The sequence below is a fragment of the Manihot esculenta genome, chromosome 4 (genome assembly GCF_001659605.2).
Source record: "Manihot esculenta cultivar AM560-2 chromosome 4, M.esculenta_v8, whole genome shotgun sequence".
In the NCBI taxonomy this organism is placed as follows: Eukaryota; Viridiplantae; Streptophyta; class Magnoliopsida; order Malpighiales; family Euphorbiaceae; genus Manihot; species Manihot esculenta.
In genome coordinates, this window is record NC_035164.2 from 1,393,674 (window position 1) to 1,402,608 (window position 8,935).

Consider the following 8,935-nt stretch of genomic DNA (forward strand, 5'->3'; position numbering starts at 1 on the left):
ATCAATAATAAATAAATAAAACTTTATTTTAAAATAATTTTAAAAACATTTTATAAATATATAATACAACATAATTAATAAATTTATCTTTTCTATTTTCAAAATTTAATGTTTTAATTCTTAAAATTTAAAAATTTATGGCCTTCTATTAAAAACACCATCAATAAAATGAAAAATAATTGAACTATCATTCTATTCTTTTTTATCTTTACTTCCAAAATATTATCACTTTGTGTTAATTTTTCCACGGCTAATTAAAAGATAAAAATAAAAGTCTATTTGCAAATCGCAACAACATAGACTTAATATTAAATTTATTAATTATATTATATTTTAAAATATTTAAAAAAATATATATATATACAAATTCTAAATTTTTAGCATTAGAAACTACTCTAGTAGGTGTTATATAGATATATAGAGTCTACCAGAAATTAAAAGAGAATAGAAACGATTAGTAGATTGGATAAAGATAAATTCTATGAAATTGCAAAAGAAAATTACCAAATTAGGCTTAGGAAAGAGAAACAAAAGCCTCATCAATTGATTTCATAGGAGAAAAAAAAAAACTTATCAAAATTATTTAAATCTCCACATTGGATATAATTAATGATAGTGCTTTCAATAATTGTACTATTAGTACTGCATTATTGCAATAATCCAAATTAATAACAACCATACATATTAAAGTCCTTAATTAATTTGAATGAGTACCTGATTTTAGGAGGAATATGGCGTTTTAGTTGCTTAATGGATATTTAAATTGTCAGTAAAAGTTTCAGCAATACTAGTTTTTTTAATAACAGATAATTGTATTTATACTGATCAATAAAACAATATAAAAATTAACTTTTAGTAATTCACTCAACCTATAAGTAGTATTATTTTAACTGAATTAAAAAAACTAATAATTACTGCAGAGTACAACCTGGCTGTAATTTCTTAACCTAACAAAAACCTTTTTTCAATCATATCAATCATAAAACATGGCTTATTCAAAAATATTTTTTACACTCTCTAATATTTAGAATATTAAAAAATTAGTCATTAGATTTTTTTTTTTTAAAAGAAAAATCAACTAAATCTTAAATGAGAAGGTTATTTTTACCCATATACGATAGGATTAGAATCAAAATTGAACTAAAATCAGTAAGAGTATGCAATTCAATTATAATCTCTTAAATATTGAACTCAAACCTACTTATTCTTTTTGCTAGTGGACTTGGTATAAAAATCATAGTAAATCAATAAAAATCGAATCAAAACTAGATGAGGGAAACACCATGGGTTTTGCCGTGCGCCACCAGTCCAAAAGCTGCAAGTTCTCTATCTGAAATTAATGGACAGTTGGTTTGGTTGAAAAATCTCAAGTGAAGGTTGAGTTCCACGCGACAGATCTCCTGGCGGCGCTACCATCTTCAGCCTTCTTCCCTAGCTCTAGGCTTTCCTCATTGTTTACCTTGGGCCCTTTACATTTTGAGCTTCAATAGTCCAGGCCTTTAGTTAGCCCAAATTTCTTGTAACAAGCTAAAAAAATTATTAGTTTATTTTTATTTTAAGAAATATATTAAAATATTTTTAATACTTTAAATTTAAACATTTCATCCATTAATTTTAGTCATTTTTACTAATTTATTTTGATTTTAAAATATTTTTAATATTTTAAATTTTAAACATTTCATCAATTAATTTTAGTTATTAATTTTTAATATTATAAAAAATCCAAAATATGAGACCAACTAATGAAATTCAAACCATAAAGACTAGTAAAAGTAGATGATCAAACTAATGAGTTTCTCATAGTAAATTTCCCAAAATTGAATGAAAATAAAATCTCAGGCGATAGGCATTAGCATATGCATGGTGGGATTAATAAATAATAACCAAGTAAAAAGTGCATGAGAGGGCCAACAAATTAATACAGCATTTCCGTGGAGAAATGAAGCAGATAAATGCTAAGCAAACCTACAAAGAAACAGAACAAATTTTGTATAATTCCCCCATTAATGTCGCAGCCCAAGCTCACAAGGCTAGTTTACAGGAAACAAAATATACTTATCCAATAAGATCCTATTATCTTTTCAGGAGTAATATCCATATTCGAAACACAGGATAGCTGAGGTACTAGAGGCATTGACTATTGACGCTGGAATGACAAAAAATTGTAGCCTATATAGAACAAACTCTAACAGATGTTAAAATTTCCCTCAACAAAGAATTGGGACTCATTCTAACAAACATCAAGTGTTTCCTTAGCTGGATGATGAAGGTTGTGAAATGGCCTTTTTAACTGCCTCGGCATATGTCCTGTGTTGATAAGTGAGGGTTGATTCAAGCAAGTCCCACAGTGATGTCTTGGGGTTCCAACCTGACACACGTGCATCAAACAAGTGTTAAAAACATGTGTGATTATTGATCATGAAAATACAAATATGAATCCTAATAATAATAACAATACAAAAACCTGTAGGTGAAAAAAAAAAAAAAAAGGCATACCAAGATGTGCATTGATTATAGTCATGTCTGGAACTCTCTTGTCACTATCGTCATATCCCTCACCATAAAATTCCTCGGAGGAGATATCAACTGTTGGCACCTCCAGAGCAGGTTCTCCGCTTACCTTTGAATAGACCTGTTGAAAGAAAGCACATGAAGTCCAGGTCTAAGAACACACGCAGGTCCATCAGGTATTAAAGAAAAAGACCGACATGTTGTCATAATAACCCCTCACCTCAGTCATCATTTCAGCAAGCTGCCTAACTGTAACTTCATTGTTAGGGTTTCCAACATTGTAAATGTGACCATTAGCCCTCTCTGGATTTTCCTGCATAAAAAGTTCGCATCATTTCAGCTACTCCTGTCTATTAATAGTAGAAGGCCTGGAAAGGAACATAAAAAAGCAACAAATAGCACATACGATCATCAAAAGAACAGCTTCAATAGCATCCCTGATATAAACAAAAGATCTCTGAGATTGACCTCCATCAACTAGCTTGAGTGGTTCATGGCGCAAGAGAGCCTGGGAGACAAGAAATGAACATCACAAAAAAGCACCTATAGAAATAGAGAATGCAAATCAATCTGCATGCTTTAAAATCATAGCAGGAAATATCAGACTAACATTGCTAAAGCATGCCAGAACCCTGGGAACACCCTCACTCGGGCCATCAATACCAGGAATGAAATCCATTCTGGGTCCAATCCAGTTGAAAGGCCTCACAATGGTGAACTCAAGGCCATTCTCTGCACCCTCAGCTGTAATCAAGAACAAGTTAGTAAAAGGCATTGCAATCATGCCGAAAAAGTATCAATGGACAAGATAGTTACCATAAATCAACCTCTCAATCAATTGTTTTGCACATGCATAAGACCACCTCTGCTTCTCAATAGGTCCAAAGATGCAGGGGGAAGCATCTTCTTTAAGAAGGTAGTAGTCAGGATCCTATCATAGCATAGCACACACAACTACTCAAGCTCGTGAAATGATAAGTCAGAAATGAAAACAGAACCACACAAGCCCTTGAGCATTAAAACAATTTAGCTTCCATTTGAAACTGTCAACCTAACAAGGAAATTGACAATATCAATCATTCCTGATGCAAGTGCAAAGTGATTATTGATTTCTAAACTTCTTTGTGGGCAAAAGTAGACATGGTCTGATGGGCAATATTGTCAAAACTAGACAAGGATGCTTGAGGGTATCATAGAACTCCTACATGACACGATAAGACTGACACATGAGTATGCATTTGATAAAGAAATAATGAAGCACATAGTCTGTACCACCAACTAGAACTCTCTACCTATGTTGTCTATATTCAATAACATGACTTAGCAATGCAAAACTGCTTAATATTAGGAAACACAAAGATAATCATGCATTTGCACATACATTGTAGTAAGTTTCGCATGTTAATCAAGGCTTCGTGACATGCAAACCTCTTATCACTTGACTGTACTAGATTTGACAACACAAGTATCTAGAAAATCAACCTGTTTATATTTCACAATCATAAAACCATAACCAAAAGCCAACATCATGGCCCTACAAGTCATCATGAATAACACTCTTAACATATCATCACGTATAAATGTGACCATAAGCAAAGAAATCCAGATGTTACTAATCAATCTTGGAGGAAGATGACACGCCTATCCCTTAAGGCGCGTTAAGAGTTTAAGTTCACATCTAAACACGACAAAAAAGCTGATAAAAAATAAAATACTCATTTGATAACCTTCTATCTAGAGTGAGCTACTGAGATCCCAAGGTAATTGTTCATTTGTAAGACCGAACACAATGTTAAAAGACTCTGGCAGTTCATATCCACATTTATCCACAACTTAGACAACTTTCAATCAACAGTATTTTAGATCGGAAAAATATTTGATCACAAATCTTAAATTATGTCCACGTAAAGACATACTACAATGAACTGATAATGGGAGTAACGCAACACAAATATATCCTTTTGGATTATTAAGATACCAAGAAAAGAAACCGCCAAAGTGAAGAAATGAAAAAGAGAAAGCGAAGGCTCACCTGACGAAGAGGGTGATCTTTAGGAAGAAAGCTCCCAATCGTTTTACCATACACCTCGCAAGTCGAGAAGTGAATTAGACGCTTGTTGTTTTCCGAACAGTACTTGACCTAAACAGCCATACAGATGAAAATCACATATCAAGTACCTCTCATCCCTAAAATCCTAACCACCGAATAATGTCAATTTCAACTTGATATAGAAAACAACAGTAATAAAACGACCGAAAATGACAAAAAGTAATCCGATTAAAGGAAACGCATTCACTAAACTATAACAGAGATTGCAGAGATTAGTACCACTGGAAGCGCATCAATAAAGTTGCTGTAAATTGTGTCCAACGGACGCGTATTGTAATCTGCCGGAGTACAAATAGCCGCCAGATTTATCGTCTACAGCAAGCAAATCCACCGCCATTAGCGAGAAAAGAAAAGGACGACAAACAAAATACATAAAACGCAACAGTTAACTAAAAGCTCCAAAGCAAGAAATACCAGATCCGCCATCTTGATGAGGCCTTCAAGGCGTGAGTCGTTTTTTATGTTGAGGCGGTGGAACTGGATCCGGTCGCCCCAAGATTGTGATTCCGGCTCGAGTAGGTGCTTGATCTTATCGTTGTAGACATCAAGAGCCAAGATCTTATGCGGCGTCTCCATCAACAACTTCTCGCAAAGGTGGGAGCCTATGAAACCTCCAGCACCGATCATGCATATTGTGACAGGCTTTATCGGCCTCCCGTCCAGATCTACCCTATCAGCCGCCGTCGCCATTGTGTCAAACAATCACCAAGAAGAACCAAAAACCAAAATCTCTCGCGAGCAAAAAGTGAAAGCAAAAAAGGAAATGAAAATGCTTGTACGCGACTGTCTATTTAATGGAAGTAACGGTGGTGGAAGCTAATGTGCGCTGAGGGTGCCGAAAAGCGAGCACAATGAAGGAGATTTTGGGATTACTAAAGAACGATGAAAAACGAAGCATTACGTACAGAAAGAGAGCTGGCAATTATATGACCCGCGAGGCGCACAGTCATTTGAGAAGCAGGGTGGTTGACACATTACTCGCGGTGGAGTACATGTAGTAGTACTCGCCGTAAATGAGTGCCACGTGTGAGTGAGTATTTAGTAAGTGTGGACTGTGGAGCAGGGGATTTCTTTTGACTAGACGGGATTTGAGATTGGATCGGTGGATGGTCATGCAAATTCTACTGGCTGTCCCCTAATGTATTGCCAGCTATAAAATAATGTAAGGAGGATCTAATTGGGATTTGCCAGTTGAGATTGTTTAACAAAAAAATTGTTAAACTAAACAGACATGATTAGCCATTTAAAAAAACAAAACAAGATTAGAGATTAGTCCCAATGGTTAATAATGGGAGTTGATTGATTTTTTTTAAAAAGTGCCTTTTCTTTGGTTTTTTCTTTAAATAATTTATAATATAATTGCTGAATTTTAATAAAATCAACAATTTAATCTTTATTATTTTAATAAAAATAATTTAATATATAAAATTTCATTTTATTTAACAAAAAGTTTATTAAAATTTATTAGTAGACTACAATAAAATAATTTTTCAATTAAAATTTGCTATTAAACAGCTATTGAAAAAAAATTTAATGGTTTACGACAATTTTACATTGACATTAAGTTTAAATTTATCTCTCAACCTTATTATAAAGACTAAATAAATTCAACTTAAAAATTTTAATCCAATTAATTCTTAAATTATTTGAAATTGGCTAAATAGAATTAATATAACGCATCTAAAATTTACTTCGATTTGCGAAAATATTATTTTAAGATAAATAATTAAAGGAGGAGAAAAATAAAATTTAAAAACAAAATAGAATGAATAACAGTAAGGAAAGTCTCCTTGCACTTAGTGTTTTATGGGACTTTGGTTTCTTCCTTCTTTCTTTCCATCCAGACTTCTTAGCCATTTTTGCTTCTCTTCTTCAAATAAGTGTACGTTATTCTCTTCTTTCTTCATATATGTAGAGGTAACTTTTACCTTTATAGATTATGGTTTTATAGTCCTACTTCTTTAATCTCTTTCCCTTATTCGCTTCTTTGTTTTACATGGATTATTCCTTTTAACTGTTACATATATTTCAAATTTGATTCATTTACTGATAGTAAAGAAATTCAATTCAATAATGTAAGAGTCTTAAGGAAGCATTTGAATATTAAAAGAATAGACGATCTCTATTTGCTCTGTTATTTTTTAAGTAACATAGTAGCTCTCAATACTATTTGTAACTCAAAATCCAAAATTTCATTATGATAATTTTCGTTATTCTACACCTTATTAGTGGCATAATATGAACTAATCAAGTGTTGCAGAAAGGTATTATGAGTGAAATTATTTTTAGTACTCATGCAATGGATTCAACAAGCAGAGCCAAGTAGACACTATAAGTTTTGAGACTAGAGCAATAACATTTAGTTATAAATTATTACAATTTTAATTTAAATTAAACAGTAGTATATTTCATCATAAAAAATTTTATAATATTTGAATTATACTTTTTGTATAACTATTTAATTAATTTCAACCCAAATAACCTCTAATGAAAAATTACTATTTAATCATTTTAATATATAAAAACTAATTAATTAATCATTTAATTTTTAAAAATATATTTATCAATTTTAACAGTTAAAAATATAAAATATCTAATACCCTCATATTTTAATATTAAAAATAATTTTAAAAGGGTAATTTTAAAAAAAAAAACTCTCTAATCATTTTTAGTATTTTTTTTTAAAGCAATCATTTTTAGTATTAAAAGTACGATAATAATTGATGACCGCTGGATTTCTTCACCCCGATCAGGGGCCAAGCCCTCGATCACGGCCCATCGCTCGGAGGCCCACACAACCCCAGTACAAACAGGTCCAGCCCGTTCGAATCTTGATACAGGGTCCATATGGATTTCTCAACCAGGCCGACCCTGTACTACCCGGCTAGAATCCGGCACCAGAATTCCTGTCATCTGGTGGAATCCGGGGTGTTGGACTTCTATAGACGGGTAGGATTTATGTCTTCTTAAGTGTTATGTTCTGTTTTAAGGTTTTTAAGTGAAATGATATGTGTTTTGAAGAGAGAAGTCTATGGAGACTTTTGCCAAGTTCGGTCACCGAAGGTAAGTTCGGCCGCCGAAAGTGCCCAATGTTCGGCCGCCGAAAGTGCCCAATGTTCGGCTTCCGAAGTTCAGATTCGGCCCCCGAATGTTGCATGGTTTTGCATGCGATTCGGCAGCCGAAGCTGAGTTGGCCAGCCAGCTCTTGTGCATTCCTTAGTCAGCATTTTGGACAGGTGTTATCTCCAAACCCTGTCCAGAAGATTGGCCACATCTCCCATGATTTATTTGCAAGCCTTTTCCTTTTAGCAGCTCATGCAGAGTTTTTGTTGGTTTTCAAAGGTTTTTGAAGGTTTTAAAGTGAAAAGGCTTAGTTTTGAGATTTTATGAGTTTGAAGAGGAGTTGAGCCATTTCCCTTTGTTCAGATCGTTCATCTTCTTGTTTACAGGAGGTAAGTGAAGATCTTGAACTTGTTTTAATGTTTTACAGAAGTTTGATGGAGGTTTGGGTAGAGATGCATGCTTAGGTGAAAAAGGGTGTTTTTTGATGGTTTAAGCGTGTAGGATATGGTGGATACATAGGATATGGTGGATATGATGGGTAATAGTGAGGATATGGCATAGATGTAGGATATGGGTCAAATCGAGAGTACTCCGACATACCCTCCATCGGATACTCTGGATCCTGGGAAACAGCTGGATAATCAAAACCTAAGGCCTGAACACCTTCCAGAGATTCTCCCATACCTTCATCCATAGACGGATCAGTCTCCATGGCTTCCCTTACTTCCTCTGATCTACCTCCTCTAACTATCCCTCTTCTGCTCTCGTCTACAGACCTTCTAGGGTCTATTGACATGCCTTCCCTGCTAGATCTCTGAGACCTTGCCCTCGGCAATGCAGGAGGACGAGCAGCTAATCCCTCACTATCTGATGGGACTCCAGTCAATCGAGCTGATCGACGAGTTCCTCGCATCTTCCCTCATATTGAGTCTTTATGTGCGTACACAGACCAGAGGAACCAGAGAGAGCAGCAGTGAGTACTGCTCCAGAGTTTTCAGAACCTGCAGAGTCAGTCCAGACAGCTAGAGGTGAGTGAAACTAAACTGATTACTTGATTTAATTCAGACATTAACTGCTTTTAGCATATGTCATGCATCATATCTATGCCATAGGTTGATTGCATTAGAATGCACAAAGATGATCAGAGGAAGTAAGGGAAGCCATGGAGATTGATCCGTCTATGGATGAAGGTATGGGAGAATCTCTGGAAGGTGTTCAGGCCTCAGGTTTTGATTATCCAGCTGTTTCCCA

The 8,935-nt window shown here is 34.3% G+C and overlaps 1 protein-coding gene across 1 annotated transcript; it reads right to left on the minus strand.

The window, feature by feature from the left end:
- Window positions 1-1,966: 1,966 nt before the first annotated feature.
- Window positions 1,967-5,523, minus strand: LOC110614121 (UDP-D-apiose/UDP-D-xylose synthase 2). The gene is made up of 9 exons (XM_021755603.2): window positions 5,036-5,523; window positions 4,841-4,933; window positions 4,544-4,651; window positions 3,328-3,442; window positions 3,122-3,255; window positions 2,918-3,019; window positions 2,732-2,824; window positions 2,497-2,632; window positions 1,967-2,368 (listed from the first exon to the last, which is right to left on the minus strand). Exons 1-9 carry the CDS (start codon window positions 5,309-5,311, stop codon window positions 2,253-2,255), a joined length of 1,173 nt encoding a protein of 390 aa, XP_021611295.1. The 5' UTR covers window positions 5,312-5,523; the 3' UTR covers window positions 1,967-2,252.
- Between the last annotated feature and the right edge of the window lie 3,412 nt (window positions 5,524-8,935).

What these genes read in the sequence shown, in the direction of transcription:
- LOC110614121 (XM_021755603.2), bottom strand. Translation starts at nt 5,311, where the DNA reads ATGGCGACGGCGGCTGATAGGGTAGATCTGGACGGGAGGCCGATAAAG. An exon ending in GATTGAGAGGTTGATTTATG is followed by an intron (nt 3,256 to 3,327) that starts GTAACTATCTTG and finishes TCTTGATTACAG; the next exon opens with CTGAGGGTGCAGAGAATGGC. An exon ending in TTCTGGCATGCTTTAGCAAT is followed by an intron (nt 3,020 to 3,121) that starts GTTAGTCTGATA and finishes CTTGTCTCCCAG; the next exon opens with GCTCTCTTGCGCCATGAACC.